General features: G+C 63.4%; 1 protein-coding gene across 2 annotated transcripts; it reads left to right on the top strand.

Moving 5' to 3' along the window:
- On the top strand, positions 33 to 25,306 carry PCDH1 (protocadherin 1). Of its 2 annotated transcripts, XM_021084940.1 has the most exons (6): positions 33 to 248; positions 7,689 to 8,551; positions 11,417 to 13,612; positions 18,752 to 18,971; positions 19,854 to 19,892; positions 21,328 to 25,306. In XM_021084940.1, the coding sequence occupies exons 1-5, from the start codon at positions 209 to 211 to the stop codon at positions 19,877 to 19,879; spliced, it is 3,345 nt and encodes a 1,114-aa protein (XP_020940599.1). In that variant the 5' UTR covers positions 33 to 208; the 3' UTR covers positions 19,880 to 19,892; positions 21,328 to 25,306. The 2 variants fall into 2 exon arrangements, with proteins under 2 accessions (XP_020940599.1, XP_020940598.1); XM_021084939.1 differs by lacking the exon at positions 19,854 to 19,892 and having other exon boundaries at positions 34 to 248.

Below are 25,306 nucleotides of genomic sequence, written 5' to 3'. Positions count from 1 at the left end.
GGCCCGGCTGTGCGCTCTGCTCGCTGCTGGCTCCGCCGCCGCCGCCGCCGCCGCCACCGCCGCCGCCTCACACACACTCGGGGAGCGGGAGCGCGGCGCGGACGCCGAGCCGCCGGGGCTGCTGCGCCCAGAGCCAGCCGGAGCCGGAGCCGGAACCGCAGCGCCAGCCCGAGGGAGCCGCAGCCCGGGCCGGGGCCGGGGGCGGCTCATGGACTGCAGGGCCCGCGGCCGGCGCTGCCCCGAGGCGGGTAAGGATAGGTGGCGGTGGAGGCGGTGGAGGCGGTGGTGGCTCCCGGCCGGGAGCGGCCATGGCCGGCGGGAGCCGAGGGAGGGGCGCTCAGCCGAGCGAGGCCACCGGGGCCCAGTCGGGGCTGGGCGCGCCGAGGCAGAGGTGGGGGCGGCTGGGAGCTCGGAGTGGGGGTGGCGGCCGGGGCACCCTGGCTTTTAAGGTCCGCCGCCCGAAGCCGAGCGCGGAGAGGGGGTGCTGGACCGGACCCCAGCTAGGCGTCCTGCACTCCGGCGCGCTTGGAGCCGCGGGGATCCGGGGGCTCGGGGAGCGCAGGGGATGGAGATGGTTTGGGGAAGCGCGCAGCCTCGGGGGGGGGGGGCTCCCCGCGGACGGAGCCAGCAAGGACCCTCACCCACCATGCACACACACACTTGTTGGGCGACCGGTTCGGATCACTCAGGCGCCTGCAGCTCCCCGGGGGCACCCGGAGGGCCAGACGACGGACATAGGCACACGCATACATACATATGTGCACACAGGCAGACCTCCCGCCCACAGGCGCCCACTGGGGCACCGTCACTAGCTCAGAATCCGCCTGGGCGTCTTCACGCTCAGCTGCACGGACACACAAACCGTGGCCATAGAGAGCAACAGAGCACAAGCGGGTGTGATGTTCGGCGACATGGACACACAAACACAATCTCATGTATGTCACGGCCACAGTTCTCCAGTTGAACATTCAAAACCCAGCCTCGCACACACACACACACACACATACACACATATTCCTTTAAGGAACACACCCTAACATAAATTATGTTACACTCCCTGGCCGGAACATAGTACACAATACACGTCTGGCTTGCACCCCTTGGGTGCACCCATAAACACAGAACCCAGTGTCTCAGCCCACGCCTTGACGGCACACACCCTAACACAGCAAGTGGCACCCCAAACAGCGCCTCACGGTCACAAACACGGAATCCACTGCTTCACACATCTTAACAGTGGGTGTCACAAACACCTTCCACCAACAGTGTCACATTACACCTTGCAGCGTACACACGCGAACACACAACGCTCTCTGCCTCGCTCTCAGAGGCCGGATTCCATCAGGGGAAGCCGCCGGGCCGCCCGGGAAGCCCCTGGCGCCCCTTTCCCGGTATCCGGACCGTGTTAGTGTAAATATCGGCCAGCGGGAACCCTAGGGGCAGGCCGGCCTCGCTCCCGGGCGAGCGCCTCCCCACCCCCACTCCGGGGCCGGCCGGCCGGCCGGGTGTTCCCGGAACGAGCTGGACCTGGCAGGCCGCGCCATCCCGCCTGCCCGGCGCTCCCGGGCCCTAGGTCCCTGTGCAGAGGGGGCGAGCCCTGGGCGGTGTTTGCGACCCTCTTCGAACCGTTTCGCTGCGTTCTCCGAGCCACCTGGGTCCCCAGCACGCCTCGGCCCCGCACACCTGTCTGTCCCTCACACCTGGGCGTCCCCTCCGCCTGGTCCCGGCTGCAGGCCAGCGTCGCGGGCGCGGCAAGGCCCGGGGACCAGGCCGGAGCCCGCGGCCCGCGCAGGGGCGAAGCTGGCCGGCGAGGCTCGCGCCCCTTACCCCCGGCGGCCCCGGGAGCCCAGACCTCTGGGTTCTGTTTCTCAGCAGCGCTCGGCGACCATTCCTTCCAGCCGGAATCACGCCGGCGGCTTTGGGGGCTCTGAGTGCTGAGCGGGAGCCCAGACCCCGATCTGGCCGCCGCCGAGGGTCCGTTTCCGAGAATTTCTCCTCCCCGCCCGGCTCGCCGCTTTGTGATCCCGGCGCCGGCTCCCTCCCCGCCCCCGCCGGGCTCCCGCTGCGCTGCCCCCGCCGACGCCGGGCTGCGGGGCACCCTAGGCGGCGGCCAGAGCTGCGGAGGAGGGATTCCCCGCAGCCGCCCGGGGCTGGGGGCGCCTGTCCCCGCGCCGCGTTCCCGCCGGGCCCGCAGCGCGCGGAGCGGGGGTGGGGGTGGGGCCGGCCGAGCCCGAGGACCGTGGAGCCGCCGACCCACCTCCCGCGACACGCACGCCGAGGCCTCTCGGAGGAGACGCCCGCGCGCGGGTGTGTGCGGGGAGCGCCCTGGCCACGGCGGCGGTGTGGGCGCGGGGAGGGGGGGGCGTTGCCGACAGGCGCCCGGAGCCTTCCATTACCCACCTGCTCTGGGCCAACCCTTGCCAGGAGGAGGGCGCCCGGAAGGTGTTTGTGACAGTCCTGAGGTCTGGGGCGGGGGGACTTTCTTGACCCGGGGGTCTGGGAGGATTGAAATCTGTAATTATCGCTAGAGCCGGGCAGAGGGTGGAATGCAGGAGAGGAATGAGAGGGGCCTCCAGAGGCCCAGGGGTGGTAGAGGAGCAGGTCTGGCTTCAGTTCTGGCCGCATTTAGTTTCTGCCCTTGGCACTCCCACCCCCACTCCAATCCAGGATAAAAGGGATTTCAGCTGGAAAGCGGCGTCTTGCTGGTATGCCACCCTCCTGGCAGAGGGGCCGCTGCCGTGGCTACTTGGTCGGGGGAGCTGGGCCAGGTCGCCAGAGCGAGCTAACTGCTGCGGAGGGTCAGGTGGCCGCGCAGCGGCAGGCCTGCGAGGGTTGGGGGAGGAGCTGAGTGGGAGTCAGGGCTCCGGGAGAGAAGATGGGAAGGAGGCCCTTCCGACTCGTGGGGGGTGAGGGCTGCCCCTACCAGGAGTGAGCATAGGCGGTGCTGCAGAGAGAGAGAGTCTTTCAACCATGTATTGAGCACCTACTGTCTTCCAGAGCCTATGGTGGGTGATGAGGATGCTGTAGTAAGATACCATCCTTGCCACCATAGGTCTTCCCAACTGGTAGGGGATTGGTTTGTTCATTTCTTGAACTAATGAGCACCTACTGTGTGTCTGATGCTGGAAATGTAACACCGTATTCAGTGATGAAAAGATAGCTGTCCTTTATAATGTAATAGACCTCAATGTATAAGATCTCATTTAATCCTCCCAAATAACTGAAGAAGCAGGATTATTTCCATTTCACAATATGAAACTATGTTCAGAGAGGCGAAGTCACTTGGCCAAGGTCACACAGCTAGGAAGTGGCGGAAGAAGGGTTCGAACCCCAACAATCTGACTCAAGAATGCAGGTGCCTGGAAACCCTGCAGAGGCTGATAGAGGACTGTGAAAGGGAAGGGAGAGGAGCCAGGCTGCGCGCTTCTTCGCTGTGGGAAGCCTCTGAACAGCTCCACCCGCACCGCCCAGCTCGCCTCCCCTCTTCTCCCAGATGTTCGCTTTGTGCCTTGGTGTTTTGTGCCCACGGTGGCTGGTGTGTAATAGCACAGAGGTGAGGCTTGCGGCTCAGAGCTGACCTGGCCCCTGGGACGGTGCCGTGTGCCCTGTATGTTCCCTCCCTGGCCTCGGCGTTCAGCAGGAAGTGGACCCTGGTCCCCGAGCCGGGCTGGCAGCGAAGGCTCCAGGTGAACCCTCACCGTGGCCCTCCTTCCTCCCCAGTTGTTGACACAGACGGCGTTTTCCTTGCCCTTCTCTGGACTCTGGCCTCACGCCTCACTGTGCTCCCAGGCTGAGAGAATGAATCCCAGGCCCTGCCGAGGCGCCTGCTTCCCAGGGTCCTGGGTGCGCATGTCACTAGGTGGAGCTGGGGACCCCCCTGCCAGGGAGGCAGCCAGTGCCTGGGGAAGGGCAGATAAGGCGCTAATGGCCTCAAAGGCTGCCGCCTGGGGACTCACGACTCCCAATAACCTTCCACCAGGACAAAGTTCAGGGCTGGTGGGAGCTGGGGTGGGGGGGGCAGAGGGCCGCCTCTCTGTCACTCCTGGCTGTTCTGGCTCTCACCCCGCAGCTGGGGAGGGCTGGGGTCCTTCTGTCCTTGGACCCTAGGCTCTCCCTTTCTCTTTCCCTCCTTGCCCTGCCCTGCAGGTTTGGCAGCCACAGGGAGTGTGAGTGAGTGAGTGAGTGTGTGTGTGTGTGTGTGTGTGTGTGTGTGTGTGTGTGTTTGGGGGCAGGGGCCATAGTGACCCCTTTCTAGCCTCAGTGACCTCTGTTGATTTCCCGTCCCCCATCCAACCTTCTCCCTACGCACGTGAGAGGGATGCTTATTTCTCAAACCCCAGCTCTTCTGCCTACTACTTCTGTGACCTAAGGCAGTTGTTCTTTTTGGGCCTCAGTTTTATCCTCTGCACGAGGGGGAGCAGTGCGATCACATATAAGTAGCCCCTGTTTCAGAGGCTTGGAAGGATTCGGTGGCAGGTGGATGTCGATTTAGTAAAATCTCAGGGAGCGAGAGCAGGGCTGAGGATGAGCACGAGGGCAGCGCCGATGGGAGCGGGGATGAGAAGAGAATGTAGCCTTCTTTCTTCACTCCAAAGACCTAAGGCATCTCAGAGTTGTTCCCAGAAGGCTCTGGACCCTTGCTGCCTCCACCCGACTGCCTGTGCGTTTCTCCTGGTCCCTCTTCCAGAATCACAGTTCCTAAGGGTGGGGCCAGATGATATTCTTTATAAAAAAGCCTGAATCCTCTTCGACTCTTGCTTTTCCTCTGGGCAACCCTCCCCCATCCCTATTTCCCCCAAATTCCTCCTTCCTCCCCAGGAAACCCCCCCCCATCCTTCTTTGGTTTTCTCGCCAGCTCAGAAGTTAGATACAATCCTTTCCTGACTCATGAGGGCGACAGGGGTGAGTGAGTGAATGTGTGTGAGGGGCAGGGTGAGGAATGTGTCACAGGCGTGCTAGGTTTGTGCTGCCTGGGGGGCCTGAGGGGGCCCCTGGTTGCGACCCAAGATGGGAAGGGGAGCCCGGTGGGCGCTGAAGGTGGGCACTGAGTCGGTAGCTCTTAGAGCAGCTACAAATCACAGACAGCCTCCTGCCGCCAGACCGTGGACCTCTGGATTTGTAGCCAAAATTTGTGAGTGATCATTTTTCTTGGAAAAATTTGCAGCGTACTTTCATAAAATTCTTAAGGAGGATATGACCCCAAAAGATTACAAATCCTTAATCTGGAGAGAGTGCGCGGAGGCCAGCCATCCAGGCTTTATTGCTTTTCTTTGTCAGGTTTAGGGTCATTTCCAAGGAACCCCACCCCCGCAAGACGTGTGCACGGAGTTGGTGCTCACGTGACCCCATGCTCTGTGTGCTGTGGGGTGGGGTGGGGTGAGGGGGCGGGGTAGGGTGCCCAGAGGGGCGTGAGGGTCTTTGGAGACACGTGTGTTTGGGCTGAGGCGTGATGGCCAGATGAGCCCAGGGCCAGGTCCGTGCAGATGGAGGCCAAGTGGCTGGAGGATGGATCCAAACAGCAGCAGATAAATCCCTCCTTCCTTTAAAGAGATGAAGATGGCAGCTGGGAATAAACGCACAGGAAGCTGATAAGAGCTCCTCCGGCAGTGGGCGCCGCGACCCGACCCGGGAGGGGCTGTGCGTGTGTAAGGAAGCTGCATTCGGTGACCGCTGGCTGAGTCTGCTAGGCACCCAGACAGAGCAGGACTGCACTGGACCCCAGGGAGGTCTCAGCAGACTAGCGAAAATGGGCACAGGAACAAGCAGTGACCACGCAGTGAGTTCCAGGATAGGCCACGCCTGGGAGCTAAAATCGGCACAGTCATCCAGCAGCTATTGCTGAGCATCGGGAGTGGGTGGGCAGGGGGTCCAGGGCAAGGCCCTGAGGACAGAGGAGTAAACAAAGCAGAGTTTCTCTCCATCTCTGCTCACAGTCTCGTAGCAAAGACCAACAATTCCCGAACGGTGTCCCCAGCAGCTACCTGACTGCCGTTGTGAGTGCTTGGAGGGAGCTGCTGTCCCCATCCCTGCTCTTCACTCTGCCGCCTTACATGTGTCACATGGGTACAACCTAACCACAGGGCCAAGTTAGAACCACTGTCAGCTCCTCAACAGCAGACTGCATCTGTCTTGTCTGCCACTGTGTCCCACTGCCCAGGAACGAGCCTGGGACATTGGAAGGGCCCGGACGTTCACTGAAAGATAAACAAGCACCTGCAGTGTACCCAGCTCCGTGAGGATGCATGGGTGGGGCTGGGGGTGAGTGTCGGGAGCCCGGTCCCCCCCCCCATCAGGGTGCTGGGAGAGGCAGAGAGCACAGGAATGGCTTCGCAGTCCGCCGTCGAACCACAGGGGCGGGCGGGTCCCAGGCCCCGGTGATTCATCGCCGCGGGACTGGGACACACAATGCGAGGCTGTGCGTTGGAGGGAGGAGAGGTCACCGTGGGAGGGCTTCCCGGGCCGCCAGAGCCTGTCTTCGTGGGGCGGGTGTGGCCCGTGACAGGGTCTGGGGTGCAATTTCCAGGTGTGGGGCCGTCTTCCAGGAGCAGGTAGGGAGCTGGAGAGATGAGATGGAGCCTGAGCCTTTGTGAAAAGTGCTGGGCCAGAGACTTGGGGGTTGAATAGCAGGCCTGGCCAAAGAGGTGCTCAGAGCGGAGGAGGTGGGCTAGTGTGGGGATGGGGGTACCGCTTGTGGTGGGCTGGAGCATGTTGGGGGGGACAGGCAGGAAGAGGCAGCTACGAGATCCCCTGGCCTAGTGCAGGCGGGGAGGGGGCCAGGGGCTCAGTTCCCCGAGAGCCCGAGCAGGGGTGCGGGCGGCGGGTGGGGAAAGGCTGCCGGTGTCATTGGTGGCTCTGTCCCAGTTAGACCTGCTGGGCTCCCACTTGCTACGGACAGGCCAGGGCAGCTCGCAGTGCCAATTCCAGGGCTGGGCAGCTCTGACCACAGTCCTGACCCCAGCCTTGACCTCTGCCTTGCTCTTCCCCAAACCTGCCAGTGAAGAGGGCGGGCGGAGGAGGCCGGGGAGCCGCGCGTGTGCGCAGAGCCATGCGTGCTTGGAAGGTCAGGGAGGCCCTGCACCTGCTCCTCAACCTGACCTGTTTTCAAGCCTTGGTGGGTGCCCAGTTCAGGCTGGCCCGTCCTGGGGATGGGGACCTTGGCACCAGGGGCGATGACTGTCGGAGGAGAGGGATTGAGCGGTCCTGCATCTCAGACGGGAGAGGAACGTCACTCCTCCTCCCTCCGGCCGCTGTGAGCGGCCCTCAGTGGGGGCTGCACTGATCCTGCCAATATGGGGGCGGGGGGTGCAGGCCTTACTTTCCACCTGCCGTGTCCGCCTGTCTCAGTATCAGGGTAATTAGCATGGGTGACTAAGGCGGGCCGCTGTGGGGAAGGAGGTGTTGGGCAAAGCAGAGTGGGGGGGGGCGGGGGGAGGATCAGGGCGTTCCATGGGCGGGACGGCTCTAGGCCTGTTCCGGGCCCTACCGGCTCCTCCAGCTGGGGCAGACACTGCTGCTCCACCCAGCTCTGGGTTCTGGGTTCTAGAACCGGTGTTCCGTGCTGGGGCAGAGCTCTCTCTCGGGAGAGCAGGGTGCCCCTGGGAGCGGGGGCTGGGGGCTGGCTCTGGGGGCCCCCAGGGCCCCGGGCTCTCCTCCCCAGCAGACCCTCTGTTTCACTCTCCCCCTTACAGCCTTCCTGACCCTGGAGCCTGCCCGGATGGGGCCCCCGAGGCGCAGCCCAGGCCCGGCGGGGCACCGGCTGCTGCTGGCCCCCTTGCTGCTGGCCCTGCTGCTCCTGCTGGCTCCATCCCCCGGCCACGCCACTCGGGTGGTGTACAAGGTGCCGGAGGAGCAGCCGCCCAACACCCTCATCGGGAGCCTCGCGGCCGACTACGGCTTTCCAGACGTGGGCCACCTGTACAAACTAGAGGTAGGCGCCCCGTACCTGCGGGTGGATGGCAAGACGGGCGACATCTTCACCACCGAGACGTCTATCGACCGCGAGGGGCTCCGCGAGTGCCAGAACCAGCTCCCCGGGGAGCCGTGCATCCTGGAGTTTGAGGTGTCCATCACGGACCTCGTGCAGAACGGCAGCCCCCGGCTGCTGGAGGGCCAGATAGAGGTACAGGACATCAACGACAACACGCCCAACTTCGCCTCGCCGGTCATCACGCTGCCCATCCCCGAGAACACAAACATCGGCTCCCTCTTCTCCATCCCAGTGGCTTCGGACCGGGATGCTGGCCCCAACGGCGTGGCATCCTACGAGCTGCAGGCCGGGCCCGAGGCCCAGGAGCTGTTTGGGCTGCAGGTGGCAGAGGACCAGGAGGGGAAGCAGCCACAGCTCATCGTGATGGGCAACCTGGACCGGGAGCGCTGGGACTCCTACGACCTGACCATCAAGGTGCAGGATGGTGGCAACCCGCCGCGTGCCAGCAGCGCCCTGCTGCGCGTCACTGTGCTCGACACCAATGACAACGCCCCCAAGTTCGAGCGGCCCTCCTACGAGGCCGAGCTGTCTGAGAACAGCCCCATAGGCCACTCGGTCGTGCAGGTGAGAGTCCCCTCCATCTAACTGTCAGGGTGACCCACCTTCAGACATGGGAGCCGCCCCACCTCACGAGACTGCCCTTCGCTTAGGGGAGAAACCGCCAGGAGACCGCGGGGCAAGCGCTTCTCCGCAGACCCTGCCCAGCGAGACCCTCCGCGGGGCCACGGGTCCCTCACAGGTGCTTTTACGTCCCTCTCTCAAGCTACTTAGGGGACAGGGACACGTGGCACATGCACAGTAATCCCCCCACCCCTAAGGCAGACAAGCTGGAGAAAGCTCTGCGAAATGAACCCCCTCCCCAGTCATATGACAGCCCCCCGCCCCCAGCCAGGGGAGCTGGAACAAAGGCCCAAAAGTAGAATCGCTCCAGAGACGAGCGCATCTGCCCGACCCAGGAGCCCAATGTGGCTTTCCTGAGGCGGCGGACACAGCCTTCCTCCGCCCACCTCTGAAAGTCAGATGAGATCATTTTAGCCAGGTGGGTCGTCAGAGTTCCAGAAAATGGTACACAGCTGTCTGTACCCTGGCCTCCTCCCCTAGGCATAGGGCGCCCATGGGTGTGGGGCGCTGGGCCCAGAGCGGGGTTGGTGGCCTGTGCTGAAGTTCTCAGCACCCCTTGCCATGGGAACTGCCCCAGGGGCTGGGCGCCTGGTGGGGCCAGGGCCTGGGAGGGAGCAAAGAGAGCGTCCCTGCAGACAGGTGGGTGTATCTCCCGCTGTCATCTCGGCCTTGGCCTCCTGCCAGCCCCAGCTCCTTTCTCCTGGGCCACGGGCTGAAGCTGTCTGCCCCGGGTGTGAGGGAGCCCAGGGGGCTCTGTCTGCCCTGCGCACCATTTCCCACCCTGGGAAACCCTCCGTCCTGTGTCCTCAAACTGAAGCAGGGCCTGGGAGGAGTTTGGGCCTTCGTTTAGAGGCTGGTGGACTAGAGCCTAAAGAGGAGAGCCTGAGAAAGAAAAGCGAGACAGACAGTCGGGGATGGCGAATAATAATAGTCTAGGTGCCAACACTGTTCTGAGTCCCTTATGTGTGTTATATCATTCGATCCCCACCGTATAAGGGCAGCGTCACCCCCATTTTACAGATGGGGAACTGAGTCCGCACAGAGTAGGCAACCTGCCTGATAGCACCTGCCTGATGTTTCACATCCCACGTTGGCCACGTCCATCAGTTTGGCTTCAGAGCCCGTGTGTGTAAGAGCTGGGAAAGGGGATGAAGCAGGAGACTGGGGCAGAGACGGGGCTGCAGGTGGACAGAGCAGAAAAGAGAGGACGGGAGAGAACCAGCAGCGGGAAAGAGGCGGAAAGAGACAAAGTGAGGTGGGAGGGGAGAGACGGAAGCCAAGAGTCAGAGACAAAGAGGTGAGATGATGAAAGAGGCAGAGAAGGAGCAGGGCGACCACTATAGAGACAGGGAGACTGTGGGACCTATCACGCAAGGGTCGATGACAGAGGGGGCGCAGGGCTGGGGGCGAGGAGAGAGCGTCCGAGACCAGGTCGTGGGGAGCCCTGCCCCCCCGTCTTCATTGTCCAAAAAGTCCAGGTGGACAGGAAAGGAGACCAGCCATGGCTCGAGGGCCCAGCAGGTGCCGTGCGCGGCCGTGTGTCAGCACTGCCTGTCTGCCCTGGGTGGACAGACAGAAGGCTGGATGTGCCTCAGGGAGCCGTTGCCACATGTCAAGCAGCGGTGGGCACTTTTACTTGTATCGGCCCATCTGATGCTCCCCACGGCCTGTGAAAGAAGGTCCTTTAGGGTCCTCATTTCACACATCTGCAGGCTGAGGCTTGAGGAGGTTCAATGATTGGCCCAAGGTTGTCACGGCGTTGGGAAGTGGCGGAGCTGGGATTTGACCCGAGGACGCTTTGGCGTTGCTCCCTACAGACTCTACCGAGTTGCACCTAACCCGTCCTCCCCCCAATCCCCGCCCGCACTGTCGTCATACGCTGTCTGGCGGTGACCTCATGGCGACCTCCTGTTCCTCCCTGACCGGTGCTGCCTCGCGGCCATCCCCACCTGGCTCCCACTGCCCATCCCCGCCCGTGTTTGTACAGACTTGGGCCGGGTGCGCGTTGGCCTCGGCCTGGGAGGGCGTGCCCGCTGCACAGGGACAGATAGTTCATTGTTTGATGCCGGGAGCCCAGCCTGCTGCCAGCAGGCTCTGTGGCCTGCACCAACCCCTCCCTCCCGGCCGCAGGCTCGGCCGGATTCCTCAGGCTGGTGCCGCGCCAGCGCCAGCCCCGGGAGGGGAAGGGAGAAGGAACAGGTTTCCCCGGTTTGATGGTCGTGGCCTGGCCTGGCGGCCTCTCCCTGACCCACATCCCTACCTGGCTGCTTCTAAAACAGAAATTCGCCTCGCCGGTGCTCCAGGTGGGCATGTGGGTCTCCACGCGTGTGCAAACACACACGTGCACACACACGCACCTTCTTACAGAATTGCACGCACATGCGTGCACGTCTTGCACGCCTGTCACGCAGACACACCGCCTCTGCTCGTCGGAACAGCGGAACAGTTAAGCTGAGTGGAATTGCGGCCCTGGCTGCTAGTTGGCGCCTCGCCCCCCGACTCGGGTGGACTAGTACAGGAATGGGAGGGAGAGTTTAACTGCCCTGACCCGTCTCTGGCAGCTGCTGCTTGCAGCGCCGCTGAGGGTCTGTGGGCTGCGTCTGTGTTCTTCCGGGCACGAGCTCGGGACGCTCGGCCACAGGGTCCGAACCGGGGACCAGGCAGCGTCCGCGTGGCTGCTTTTGGAAAGGGCGCCGCGTTAGATGGGTCGCGTCTGCCGTGCGTGTTGCAAAGGCCTCACCTCTGTCCCTTACCTGGCCGTCCCCGAACTCACCCGGGCCTGTCTTCCTGGTTTCCCCTGCTCTGTAGGTGAAGGCCAATGACTCAGACCAAGGGGCCAACGCGGAGATTGACTACACGTTCCACCAGGCGCCCGAAGTGGTGAGGCGCCTGCTGCGACTGGACAGGAACACGGGCCTCATCACGGTCCAGGGCCCGGTGGACCGCGAGGACCTGAGCACCCTGCGCTTCTCGGTGCTCGCCAAGGACCGCGGCACCAACCCCAAGAGCGCCCGGGCGCAGGTGGTGGTGACCGTGAAAGACATGAACGACAACGCCCCCAGCATCGAGATCCGCGGCATCGGGCTGGTGACCCACCAGGACGGGATGGCCAACATCTCCGAGGACGTGGCGGAGGAGACAGCCGTGGCCCTGGTGCAGGTGTCGGACCGAGACGAGGGAGAGAATGCCGCTGTCACCTGCGTGGTGGCGGGCGACGTGCCCTTCCAGCTCCGCCAGGCCAGCGAGACGGGGAGCGACAGCAAGAAGAAGTACTTCCTGCAGACGACCACCCCGCTCGACTACGAGAAGGTCCAGGACTACACCATCGAGATTGTGGCCGTGGACTCGGGCAACCCCCCCCTCTCGAGCACCAACTCCCTCAAGGTGCAGGTGGTGGACGTCAACGACAACGCCCCCGTCTTCACCCAGAGCGTCACCGAGGTCGCCTTCCCGGAAAACAACAAGCCGGGGGAAGTGGTGGCCGAGGTCACCGCCAGCGACGCGGACTCGGGCTCCAACGCCGAGCTGGTTTACTCTCTGGAGCCCGAGCCGGCCGCCAAGGGCCTCTTCACCATCTCCCCCGAGACCGGCGAGATCCGGGTGAGGACGTCGCTCGATCGCGAGCAGCGCGACAGCTACGAGCTGAAGGTGGTGGCGGCCGACCGCGGCAGCCCCAGCCTCCAGGGCACAGCCACCGTGCTCGTCAACGTGCTGGACTGCAACGACAATGACCCCAAGTTTATGCTGAGTGGCTACAACTTCTCGGTGATGGAGAACATGCCGGCGCTGAGTCCGGTGGGCATGGTGACCGTCATTGACGGGGACAAGGGGGAGAACGCCCGGGTGCAGCTCACGGTTGAGCAGGACAACGGCGACTTCGTCATCCAGAATGGCACGGGCACCATCCTGTCCAGTCTGAGCTTTGACCGGGAGCAGCAGAGCACCTACACCTTCCAGCTGAAGGCGGTGGACGGCGGCGTCCCCCCGCGCTCCGCCTATGTCGGCGTCACCATCAACGTGCTGGATGAGAACGACAACGCGCCCTTCATCACCGCCCCTTCCAACACCTCCCACCGGCTGCTGACCCCCCAGACCCGGCTGGGGGAGACGGTCAGCCAGGTGACGGCGGAGGACATCGACTCCGGTGTCAACGCTGAGCTGACCTACAGCATCGCCGGCGGCAACCCGTACGGCCTCTTCCAGATCGGGTCACATTCCGGGGCCATCACCCTGGAGAAGGAGATCGAGCGGCGCCACCACGGGCTGCACCGCTTAGTGGTGAAGGTCAGTGACCGGGGCAAGCCGCCGCGCTACGGCACAGCCCTGGTCCACCTCTACGTCAACGAGACCCTGGCCAACCGCACGCTGCTGGAGACCCTGCTGGGCCACAGCCTGGACACCCCGCTGGACATCGACATTGCCGGGGACCCAGAATACGAGCGCTCCAAGCAGCGCGGCAACATCCTCTTCGGCGTGGTGGCCGGCGTGGTGGCCGTGGCCCTGCTCATCGCCTTGGCCGTGCTCGTGCGCTACTGCCGGCAGCGGGAGGCCAAGAGTGGCTACCAGGCCGGCAAGAAGGAGACCAAGGACCTGTACGCGCCCAAGCCCAGCAGCAAGGTTTCCAAGGGCAGCAAAAGCAAGGGCAAGAAGAGCAAGTCTCCCAAGCCCGCGAAGCCCGTGGAGGACGAGGACGAGGCCGGCCTGCAGAAGTCCCTCAAGTTCAACCTGATGAGCGACGCGCCCGGGGACAGCCCCCGCATCCACCTGCCCCTCAACTACCCGCCAGGCAGCCCGGACCTGGGCCGCCACTACCGCTCCAACTCCCCGCTGCCCTCCATCCAGCTCCAGCCCCAGTCGCCCTCCGCCTCCAAGAAGCACCAGGTGGTGCAGGACCTGCCGCCGGCGAACACGTTCGTGGGCACCGGGGACACCACGTCCACGGGCTCTGAGCAGTACTCCGACTACAGCTACCGCACCAACCCCCCCAAATACCCCAGCAAGCAGGTAGGCCAGCCCCTGCGGCTCAGCGCCCCCCGGCCCCCACCCCACCCCTACCACGGGGCCATCTGGACGGAGGTGTGGGAGTGACGGGGCTGGGGTCTCGGGCCTGCCGCGCCCGCCGGCCCAGGTCAGTGGTGGGAGGCGCTGGGACCGGCAATGACCCTGCTGCCCCGGCCGGGCAGGGGTGTGCTGTGTGTCCCCTCCCTGCCCTCCCCTCTGGGAGAGGCCTGTGACTTGGCACATCCTGGGACCTGGTCCCAGCAGCTGGGTCCTGGCGGTGGGGGCTGATGGGCAGGTGAGCAGAGCGTTTGGAGGAAGTGGGGGCGGGGAAGAGGGCAGTGGAGACGAAGGCAAAGCAGGGTCTCTGTCTGAGACCAGCCACGGGTGCTTCTCTAGAGGGAAACGCGGGGACCTGGGATCCTGGTGGCAGCCGGGTGGGGACGCTGTCAGGGAAGGGGGCCTCCCCCCCTTGTGCCTTCTCTGTGTACTGTGTCTGCCTTTCCCCACCCCAGAGCCCTGGGAGTGGGCCCCGGTGCCCCCTCCCCAGTCCCCAACACTTACAGCTGATAATAAAGTTCTCTATTTTTGGAGTTTTGGTTTCTTATTTTCCTGGAACTGAGAGAAGGAGTGAGAGAGACTGGAAAGAGCCCTTTGTCCTGAGGTCCCGTCTCGGGGTCACCATCCCTGCTCTTTGTCCCTCCCAGGGCTGTCCCCCTCCCCCCGCCCTCTCTAATGGACCCCTGCCCCCGTGACCATAGCTGTGACCATGGCCGTACCTGGCGTGCGCCCTCCTGAGCTGTCCAGCAGTGTGTGCCCTCAGCTCGCGTCTGTGACCCCTTCACCGGCAGAGAGCCTGGTGAGCACTCGTGCCCTTTCTCTGCCGAGACCTGACCTCTGCCCACGTCGAGCCTCTCCCATCAGAGCCCAGACCAGAGCACTGGTGGGGGGGCATGCGGCCTCAGGTGGAGGCAGAGACCCTCTTAATTACCCCAGGCACCCACCTCCCCTGGGGCCAGAGCCTCCCAAGCCCCTTTCCCAGCCCCTCCACCCCACACCACTCAACACCCAGCCGCTAGCCTGCCCTGCCCCCCATTTCCCCCACGTCACCCCCTGGGCTGTCGGGAGGGAGGGCCCGGGGAGAAGGGAGGGACTCCCCCGTGCTAGGGACTGACCCGCTCCCTGCCCCCTGGGGCTGAGGCGTCCCATCCCCGCCTTCCTTCAGCTCCTTGCTCTGGCCGCCCTGAGCTGCTGGCTCTCCCTCCCTCCCTCTCTCTCTCTCTCCATCTCTCACTTCTTGCTCTCCTGGGTCTGCCCTGTCTCTGGCTGTGCCTGAGGAGAAGGCTAAAGTCTGGGCGAGGGGCTCAGGTCCTAGGGGAGCCTGAGGCCAGAGGCAACCCGTCTCCATGGTGACTGAAGAGGCTAGAGACGCTCCCAGGAGGTCCCAGGCGCCAGCTCGCTGCTCTGATTGTGTCCACAAACTCCCCGGCGCCCTGCGGGACCCTCCAAGTTAACACTCCTGGGGGCTTTGGAGGGGTGGGGCGTGGGCAGGTGAAACTTGGCGTCATCTGGTTTCTTGGGGACAAATAGGCAGCTCTAGGGTGACCTCCGGCAGTCCCTGACCAACCCGTCTTTCTCTTTTGTTCCTTTCCTGCTGCCACCGCTTCCGTCTTCCCTTAGCTCCTTCACCACTCTTTCTATCCCAAGGTCTGAGGGACTGTCCCTCAGCTCCAGTCCATGGAGTCCTGTCCAGGGAATCACTCTGAACGTTTGAACCAAACCACAACACGGTACACAGGCTGAATCGCTGCTGTGAGCTCTGCACAGTGCTAGACCCCGAGGGCAACGTGGTGGTGTTTCTGCAAGACATGCAAGGGACAAGATGAGGCAGTTGAGAATCTTGGGGTCGAGTAGGACGTGCCATATAGGAAAGCTTTTCCCAACTTGTTCTACCACATCTTCTGCCCCTACTCACTTCCAATTTTTTTTTTTTTCGCATCTTACCAGGTGCAGCTTACCATGCTAAGCACTTTGTGTGAATTAGCTCATTCAATGCCCATAACTCTCTGTGACGCAGGCCACTGTAATGCTTAATTTACAGACGTGAAAACTGGGTTGCAAGGGAGTAAGTTCCAGCGCAAATCAGCAGGAATCCGGTGGACAGGGTCTCCTGTTGTCCACTAGGCTCTAAAAGGGGTTCCACGACTTAGGTGTTTTTGGTGTTGTTTTTATGATTTTTATTTTTTCCGTTATAGGGTTCTGTCAATTTTCTCCTGTACAGCAAGATGGCCCAGTCACACATGCACGTGTGCATTCTTTTTCTCGCATCATCCTGCTCCATCATAAGTGACTGACTAGTTGAGTTCCCAGGGCTCTACAGCGGGGTCTCGTTGCTTAGCCATTCGTGACTTAGTCTTGGTAGGAGGTGCCCCATCACCCTAGCCTACTAAAGGCTCTGCAAAGCCTGCCACCAAGGGGGACCTGTTAAACCTTGGATCACTCTGGGTTTTCCGAATTTATTGGACATGGTTTCCCCTCCCGTTGTCTGAGGTGCGTGGGGTAGGGGGAGCTCCTGGGGGTGCAGTGAGCCAGCTCTTCAGGAAATGAGGAGCAGGCGTTGATGGGAGGAGGCTGAGCCATCCTAAGGCAGGAGGGAGTGGGACCACGTCGGAGGCAGGGAGGGGGCAGGAAGGGGAGTGTTCTGGCCAGAGTGGAGGGTGTAGGGGGAGCTGCGACAGGGACTAAAAGACTGGAGGGTGAGGACATAGGTGCCTTGCTACAAGTTCCTTACGAGGAAATGGGAGCCCCCGAAAGCCCATGAGTTTCGGATGAACTGAGTTTTAGAAAGTTCACTGGAGTGGATGGTGGACTTCGAGGTGAAGGGACAGCCCTGAACCTCTGCCTCCTGGGCTACGATGGTGGCAGGGGGGCCGATGGATGGATGGAGGGATGGAGGGATCGGGCTGAGCTGGAGAAAAGACCCGCAGGACTCAAGGGATGACTGGGTGCAGGGTTGGGCGTGGGGAGTGAGAGGAGAGCTACCAGGACTCGCAGATAGATGGTCCTTCCGCGTCTGGGTGATGGGAACATGAGATCACTGCCCAGGCGGAGGCTGACTGGAGACAAAGAATGTGCGTTCAGACATGCTGAGTCCAGGGTTCCCTTCAGGACAACCGACTGGGAACACCCAGCAAGTGTCCAGAACCTCTGGCTGGGGGTTTGAGGGAGATTTTGGAGCTAGGCTTTTAAAGATTGGATAGTCATAGAATTCTAGGGAACATTTAGTGTTGGGTGTGGCCCAACCCTCCATCTGACGAAAAAGAATCAGGAAAAGCACCGAGGGACAAGCTGGGCAGGCAGGGCCGGAGACTCGGGTTACCAGGAACAGGTTCTGCCGGAGGGAGGGCTGCCGGCTATTGTCTTAGAAGAAAACCGGAGGAGTTTTCTCGTGGCACGGCGGGTTAAGGATCCGGCATTGTCACTTCAGTGGCTCGGGTCACTGCTGTGGCACAGGTTCGATCCCTGGCCTGGGATCTTCCACAGGCCACGGGTACGGCCGAAAGGAAAGAAAAACTGGAAAGCAAGTCACTCCACGGCCAGACAGCCCTACGCCTCCCAGACCCTCCTGGAGCCGGTTTGCTGGCTCGCTGGCCCGTGGACGTGCTCTCTGCCACCCTCCCAGCCTTCAAATGTCAGATCGGCTTTGGGGCTCTGTCATCACCGAGACACGGGTGTTTGGGGTCACAACAGGGATCCCAAGAAGGGTTGCCTGTTCCCACAGGTGGGGTGGGAGCCCAGGCAGGGAGGCTGCTCTGGAGCTCCCTGTCCTGACAGCCTCTCCCACCCCAGCTGCCTTGTCATGGTCACCCTCCTCTGGCCACTCGATAACCGACCCACAGTTTTAGATGAAAGACAAAGCACCACGAAGTCTCAGAGGATTAGAGGGAGCCTGGGCCTGGCCACCCCCACCCCTGCCCTCCAGGGACCCTGGGTCTGCACCCGCCGCAGCGCCGCATTTCTGGTTGGCAGGAGAACCAGGGGCGGTCCCAGGTGGGTGTTCAGGCGATTGCTGGTTGTGCCAAGTGCCAAGCCGAGCTTGCCAGGCTCTTGGGATGATGGTTAACCCAGGGCAGGCAGAAAGGGCTGCTTGCTGGGAGCAGGCTGTCCCTGTCCTGCTCCCCTGCCTCAGCCCCCACCCCCTCTAAACTGCCACGTCCCTGCTCCTGCGAGCCGGCAACCCCCGCCCACGAGCGCCTTCCTGTTCCCTAGAAGGAGGCTCCATCTGAAAGCAGCCTTCCGGAATCCTGATGGATGCCAGCGCCTCCCCCATGCCCAGGTCCCCCTGGGCCCTGCCCTCTCCAGCTAATACGATTTCCGGGTCTGGAGGGCTGGGGGGTCTCTGGTTCTGCTTCCCCTTCCGCCAAGGTGCCCGGGGTTGTTCTCAGGCTCCCTTTCTTTCTCCGCTCCCAGGCTTCCCCTTTCCCAGGCCTCTCTGGAGGGGCACCTGGTGGGGACAGAGGGGCCGAGGGGGCGGGGACCGGCCTGGTGTCCTGAGGCTCCTACAGCGGTAGAGCCCAGGGCTGAGGCACAGGATCAGGAAGAGGTCAGCGTGTCACTGGGACGGAGGCAGTGGGAGGTCACAGAGCAATGAGTCTGCCGAGGAGCTGGAGTCTGGAAATTAGGGAAGTATCCTGGTATTGGTGAGCTGTTTCGGCATCAGGAGTCTGTTCTGCTTTTAGGGAGCTGTTCTAGAAACTGGAGGCTTGTTGGTGTGCTGGAATTAGGGGAGTTGGGGTGGCTGTCGGGAATTAAAGAAAGGCTGTGCCAGTGCTGGGAAGCTGCGCTCTAACAAACAGTTGCACTGGATTAAGCCACCGCAACACGGGCCTGCGCTGAGCTGCGCCATGGGGTGTGTGGCCCTGGCTGTACTGGGAGCTGTCTTGGTATTAGGGGGCGGTTCTCTCTTAAGGTCGGCGCTTTCTGGGGGGCTCTGCTGAGCTGGGGGGCTGGGCCTCTTCCTGGTTGCTGCTCAGGCCTGGAGGGCTGGAAGCTCTGGGGGTGGCCTGGCTGGGACTGCAGCCTGCGTGGTGGTGGGCACTGGAGGGCAGGCTGGCTGGCCAGCAGTGACACTCCCTCTCTCTGCAGTTACCTCACCGTCGCGTCACCTTCTCCGCCACCAGCCAGGCCCAGGAGCTCCAGGACCCGTCCCAGCACAGTTACTACGATAGCGGCCTGGAGGAGTCTGAGACGCCGTCCAGCAAGTCGTCCTCGGGGCCCCGACTCGGTCCCCTGGCTCTGCCCGAGGATCACTACGAGCGCACCACCCCCGACGGCAGCATAGGAGAGATGGAGCACCCCGAGAACGGTGAGGGCACCCCGGGAACGAGGAGGGCACCCCGGGAACGAGGAGGAGCCTGCGCATGGTGACGAGACCTCAGAAACGGCCTCGGCCTATCCAGCTCTTGTGCGTTCGGCGGGCGTCGCCGTGCTGAGGGCTTCCGAGCATGTGCTCACTTAACCTTCACGACCAGGCTCTGCTCTGAGAACTTGGCTGCGCCCCCTTTACGGTGGAGGCGACTGGGGCTCAGGGAGGTTGAATCGCTCACCCAGAGTCATACACAGGAGGGACAGAGCTGGGAGGGATTCGAACCCAGGCCTCTCTGATCGCCACGGCTTTGCATTCAGCCCAACTTCAGGCTGCTCCCTGGGAACAGGGACCTTGAGAGTGGGGGCCAGAGGGCTCCGGTAGTGGTGAGGGGACCTGGAGGTAACGGGGGTCAGAGGGCCGTGAGGAAAGGGAGGAGGAAGGAGGTCTGGCTAGGGGGGGAAGCTTGCAGGGGGCGGGGGGGGCTTGGAGGGTGATGGCAGAAGCGGGTCTCGGCCGGAGCAGAGGTGGGGTGGGAGTGGACGGTGGGGCGTGTTGTCGGAATGTGCGTGTGTGTGCATGTGTGCGTGTGCGTGTGCATGTGTGAAGGCATCCACGGCAACCCGTGCCCGGGAGCTGAATAAGCTCCCCCTTGGGAGAGAGAGAGACTCTCCAGCTTGGAGCTGTCCCAGGTCTCACCCCCTCCCTCAGTCCACACGCCCCCAACTCCCCCAAAGATGGAACGTCCTGAGCCCACCTCGGGTAGAGGGCCCATGCCCAACGGACCGACCGCCCAGGCCCAGGTCTCGGGGCGCCCTCAGCCCCACCCCGCCCCTCCCCGCGCGATCTCACGTCCATCTCGTCCTTTTTATGCCCGCGCAGAGCCAGCTGGCCGGAGCAGGCCCTGAGGCGGACTGCCAGGTATGTGGGAGCTGCTCTGGGGTCTGGGGTCTGTGGGACTCAGCCCAGCACCCAGCCCCGGCCACCCCGTGCCCGTGATCTGCTCCGTGCCACGTTGGGTCCCCCACTGTGCCCTGAGCTGAAGAGCCGGGGCGCTGTGAGGGTTAACGACAGAGCTACCCGTCCTCACCTTGCGCTGGCAGGAGGCCAAGCCAGGATGGATGGTGCCAGGGGAGTCCCCGCCCGAGGTGGTGCCGCTCAGTCATGTCCCTGGGGGGGGGGGTCACCGCCTGGTACTGTCCCCCAGTGAGGGCGGGACAGGGGCAACTGTGACAGGAAGTGCTCCTGGCCCAGCCGTTCCCATGGAGACCCCTGCTGCCCAGCAACCACACCGGCTACTGCTGATGCCAGGCGGCCAGCTCCTGTTCCCGTGGGCGTTCTGGGCAGCGAGCTGGGGCAAGGCCAGGGGTGGTGGTTGGTTTAGGGGCGAGCGTGAGGGGGGGAGGGGCTGCATGAGCGTGCTTGTGGGTACGCGAGTATGTGCTTTCTGGCTTTGTAGCAGGGCCTCGCTGGGCTGGGGTTGGGGGGCTGGGGTCCTGGGACAGCTGGGGGCCTGGGGAGGCTTGAGGGAGATCAGGAGAGCGGTATGTGCCCGCCTCGTCTGAGGCTAGAGATGCCTGGTATGAATTTGTGTGTTCACACCTGTCTGAAGGTAGATTGTGTGTGTGTGTGTGTGTGTGTGTGTGTGTGTGTGTGTGTGTGTGTGATTAAGAGAGAGACCGTGGAGTTCCCGTCGTGGCGCAGTGGTTAACGAATCCGACTAAGAACCATGAGGTTGCAGGTTCGATCCCTGCCCTTGTTCAGTGGGTTAACGATCCGGCGTTGCCGTGAGCTGTGGTGTAGGTTGCAGACGCGGCTCGGATCCTGCATTGCTGTGGCTCTGGCGTAGGCTGGCAGCTACAGCTCCGATTAGACCCCTAGCCTGGGAACCTCCATATGCCGTGGGAGCGGCCCAAGAAATGGCAAAAAGACCAAAAAAAAAAGAGAGAGACCGTGTCTTTGACGAGGACGGGGGGTGTACTCGCCGCTGAGGGTAGGCGTGCACGTCTCGGCCTGTCTGGAGGTAGACGGCCGAGCGCACGGACGAGGTGTGTGCTCGTGTACCTGTCTGAGGGCAGATACGGTGGGTGCTTGAGGGGAGAGCTGGAGGGTGGCTGAGGATGGAAGGAACGTGTCTGTTTAAGGATAGACTGTGTGCGTGTGGAGTGTGCGTGTTTACGTGTGTGTGAAAGAGCACAGCGGGGGATGGCGGGAGGGTGTGTGTGCCTGTGCCTGTGCTGGGGCGGGGTGTGGGGGGGAAGGCAGGGCCGTGCCTCCCCCTTCGGAGGCCGCGTGGAGGGGCCGGTGGGTGTCCACGGAGCAGAGCCTGACGAGCGCCCTCCCGCGGTCCCCGCAGACCTGCGCCCTCTGCCCGACGTCGCCATGACGGGCACGTGCACCCGGGAATGCAGCGAGTTTGGCCACTCCGACACCTGCTGGATGCCCGGCCAGTCGTCTCCCAGCCGCCGGACCAAGAGCAGCGCCCTCAAACTCTCCACCTTCGTGCCTTACCAGGACCGGGGAGGGCAGGAGCCTGCGGGCGCCGGCAGCCCCAGCCCCCCGGAAGACCGGAACACCAAAACGGCCCCCGTGCGCCTCCTGCCCTCCTACAGTGCCTTCTCCCACAGTAGCCATGACTCCTGCAAGGACTCGGCCACCTTGGAGGAGATCCCCCTGACCCAGACCTCGGACTTCCCACCCGCAGCCACACCGGCATCCGCCCAGACGGCCAAGCGCGAGATCTACCTGTGAGCCCCCCTCTGGCCGGCCGGCCATCCCTCCCCAGCCGCCGGCCAGCTCCACTCCTGACCCCTCCAGCGTGGACTTCCTGGGCCAGGGCTCCGGGGGCGGCGGGGGGGTGCTGGCCTCACGACCACGCTGGCCCTTCCCCCAGGCAGGGTCCAGGTCCCCTCCCCTCACTTCATCCCCCAGACCCTAGGGAGCCCCCTCTTCCCCTTATGGGGCTCCCCCAAGCTGACGCCCAAGAGGGCTCCGCTACCCTGACCAGGCTCCCTCCTCTCGACTTCCGGGGAGCACCCCCTCACTTTGGGCAGATGGTGGAGTCAGGGGTGGGCAGCACACTTTTAACTCGTTGTCTCCCGCGTGGCCGACCAGGGCGGGGCTCGGACGCCCCCATTCCAGCCCTGCAGCAGGGCTGAACTGGGGAGCCCCCCTGGGAACTCCCAGAGGAAACTCTTGACCGCCAGGGGCTCCCTGAAGGGCTGTTGTTACCAAAGGTGGGGTGGGGATGGGGGTGGGAGTGGGCGGAGGCCTTGTCTTCCTGCACTGCTCCTGGGCCGCCCACCCGCCTGCCACGCGCCCGCAGGCGCCTGGTCCCCTGGGGCCCCCTCCCTGCGGCTCATGCAGTGTCTGTACATAAGGACCTTGGAATGATGTCCCCATTTCTGCCTGATTTGCAACTTTTCTTGTTGATGTTGTGTTGTCTTGGGGGACCCCTCTGGGGGGGGAAACCTGCCCTGTGCCCCCTCCTCCCTGCCGCAGTGCCCCTACCCCAGGCCTCTATCGTTCAATGTTGTAAATACCCCTGGGGCCGCGGCGGGAGGGGGTGCAGGCCAGGGAGACAAAGGGGGGTGGGGGTGGGGATGGGGGAACATTCGCCTATCAGCAGAGCTGGGCTTTTATTTAATTTTTTTTAAGAAATCAAATCTCTATTTTTTTGGAACTGTTGCGCTGTGCCCTGGGGGGGGGGATCCCCGCTCCAGATGAGCATCACAGAGGGGCCCTGAGGCTGTGGGGGCAGCTGGACAGGGCTGGGATGACTGTGCCTCCGGCCTGGTTGGGTGAGTTGGGAGCAGGAAGGTCTGCTCAGGCGGTGGCGGGTTGCTGCCCCCCCGCCCCCTCCCTGCCCCCCACCCCCCAGCCCCTGCCATGACTGACCCGTCAGCCTGTAAAACCACCATTGCCTTGATCTCAGGGGGTGGGAAGGGCTGCCTCAGGGCACCCTGGGCTTCGGGCCCCCTTCTTCCAGTTGGGCTTCCCTTTGCCAGGGTCAGGGGTCCCTGGGGGAGGGGGTGGGGAGACTGGGGGAGCAGAGAAGCCCAGTCAGCCATGACGAGGTGGGATTCTTTCCTTCACCTCAGGGGGCCAGGGTGTGAGGGGCACCCTGCTGAGCCCCCATCTCCCACTGTGGCCATCTCAAAGCCTCAGTCCCCTTTCCTTCCAGAAACCCCCACTGCCTTGGCCCATACCTCTCCAGCTCCCCAGGGGCCCAGGCTGGGAGGCTGGAGACCTCAGGGTATGGCCCTTGCTCGACTTCGTCTAAGCTTGGGGGGCGGCCCAAGGGCAGGAGGGGTGGGTACAGGCTGCTGGGTCGTCTGGTGCCTTTGGAGCTGTGCTGCTGGGGTCTCGACACCCGTAACCCCAGAGACACCCCCCTGCCCCCCGGAAGCCAGGGGGCTGAGGAAGCCCCTTAGTCACCGCTCCTTGGCCCTGACTTGGCTTTGGGTAACAGTGCCGGGAAGGAGAGCTTTGTTCGGCTGGTGCCCCAGCGCACACCGCCCTTCTCTGGAGGGCAGGGGCTAGAGCAGGCTGGGGTGGCAGCAACCAGGTCTAGGGATTGGCCAAAGGCTCCTTTCCCTGGGGGAGGCCCAGGAAGTGGGCTGGGGCTTGTTAAAGAGACAGCCCCTTCCCCCTGCACAAACGGGGCAGGTGCAATAGTGGCGGAGTTTGTCACAGGCGGTGCCGGCTGGTGAGTCAGTGGCCTCAAAGGGCTGTCCTGGGTCCTGGAGGTCAGGATGCTGGCAAAAAGATGGCAGAGGCCCAGGTGCTTGGCAGGGAGGTGTCTGCACAGGCGGCCTTCCTGGGGTCAGTGTTCTCCCCCGAAGGCCCTGTTGGCCTGGGCGCCCCGCCTTGGTCTTGGAGCCCCGTGAGCACGGGGTGGCGGGGGTGGCAGGGGAGTCAGGACAGAGGAGCATTTTGCACAATGGAGAAGCCAGAAGGAAGGGGGTGGCCAGGTGGCCAGGAGGGCTGAGAAGCACAGAGGAGGAGCCCTGCCCGCAGGCAAAGGCAGAGCCCTAGCCCCCTGGTTGGGGTCAGGGTGCCGAGTCTGTCACCACCTGGGCACTCGAGAGGTGAAACCAAAGGTGGGCAGGGGATGGGTGACAGTACTGGGGACCATCGCGGTTGGTCCTAGGTTTGTGAAGCCCTTCCCCGATGCCTTGTGTCGCGTACAGTTTTATGTACAAATGGGCGACATTTGGCCAGAGGAGACCCCGCTCAAACCCAGCCTGACCCAGTCAGAGTCTTCCTAGAGGGGACCTAGTCGGTCCCCAACTCCTACTTCGGAGCGTGTCTCTTGGTAGGGGGAGGGTCTACGGGGACTGACTTCTCTCCTAGGGTCCCTGAAGCCTGTCTCACACAGCCGGAGGGGGCTCGGACCTCCCTCGCTCTGGGGGCTCCCTGGGCCCTCTCTCTCCCCTTGGGAATCTCTGGGGGTCGTGTCCTCCCGCTGGGGACCGTGGGAGCGCGGCCCCCTTCTAGCCAGGCTCTCTGCGAGCCTGTTCTCCTCCCCGGCTGCTGGGAGGCCCTGAGGCCTTCGGGTCTTGGGGGCCCGCTCCCTTCCCAGGGCAGGGCCCGCGGCTCGGAAGGAAGCCCCTCTGGGAGGAGCTGTTTCGGGCCCTCCCCGCGCCTCTCCTGCGGCCTCTGGCCGACCTGCAGCATCTGGGCTGAGACTGGGCAGCTCGGAGTGGTCTCTTCTCCTCGGGCCCCGGGGAGCCTCTCTCCTGAGGGCCCGGCCTCTGGAGCCATTTCTTCCCTGGGTGGGGGCGGTCTCCGGCTGTTGGGTTGGCTCGTGTTGGCCAAGAGAAAGTCTCTTAGGGGGCGTCTCCACGTGGGACTTCTCTGGGAGGGGGGACTGTGTCTCGCCCATGGGGTTCCCGGGCCGCGTGTCTGCCCGTGGGGACGGGGAGACTGTGTCTCCTCGGGTTATCGGAGTGGGGAGGGGGGCCGTGTCTCTCTCGTGTGTTGGGGGGGTGGGCGTCGGGGAGGGGGGTTGGGGGCGCCTCGGGTGCCCACACTGGGGTCGTGTTTCTCTTGGTTCGTGCCACTTCCCATCGCCTCGCTCCTCCTGGGAAGGGCCCCCGCCCCGCCCCCACTGCACCCGGTCCCTGGCGCTGCGAGCACAATCCCGTTGATTTGTAATGATTTCTGTCTCTCTGTCTTTCTCTTTCTCTGCCCACCCCCGCCCCCGCCGCGAGCATGCGCAGGCACCGCCCCTACCCCTCCGGTTCGGTTCGTTTCCGGTTTGTTTGCTGAGCTGTCAATGAAAGGCCCGTGTAATTATTCCCGAGCTTTACAATAAAAGTGTGAAAACCGGA

Source organism: Sus scrofa, chromosome 2, assembly GCF_000003025.6.
Source record: "Sus scrofa isolate TJ Tabasco breed Duroc chromosome 2, Sscrofa11.1, whole genome shotgun sequence".
In the NCBI taxonomy this organism is placed as follows: Eukaryota; Metazoa; Chordata; class Mammalia; order Artiodactyla; family Suidae; genus Sus; species Sus scrofa.
Note: the sequence above shows the minus strand (reverse complement) of the source record. Positions and strands in the feature narration are given on the sequence as shown.

Coding starts and splice junctions, on each gene's coding strand:
- PCDH1 (XM_021084939.1), top strand. CDS start 209: ATGGACTGCAGGGCCCGCGGCCGGCGCTGCCCCGAGGCGG. Junction 13,613..18,751: donor CCAAATACCCCAGCAAGCAG/GTAGGCCAGCCC, acceptor CTCTCTCTGCAG/TTACCTCACCGTCGCGTCAC. Junction 18,972..21,327: donor GATGGAGCACCCCGAGAACG/GTGAGGGCACCC, acceptor CGGTCCCCGCAG/ACCTGCGCCCTCTGCCCGAC.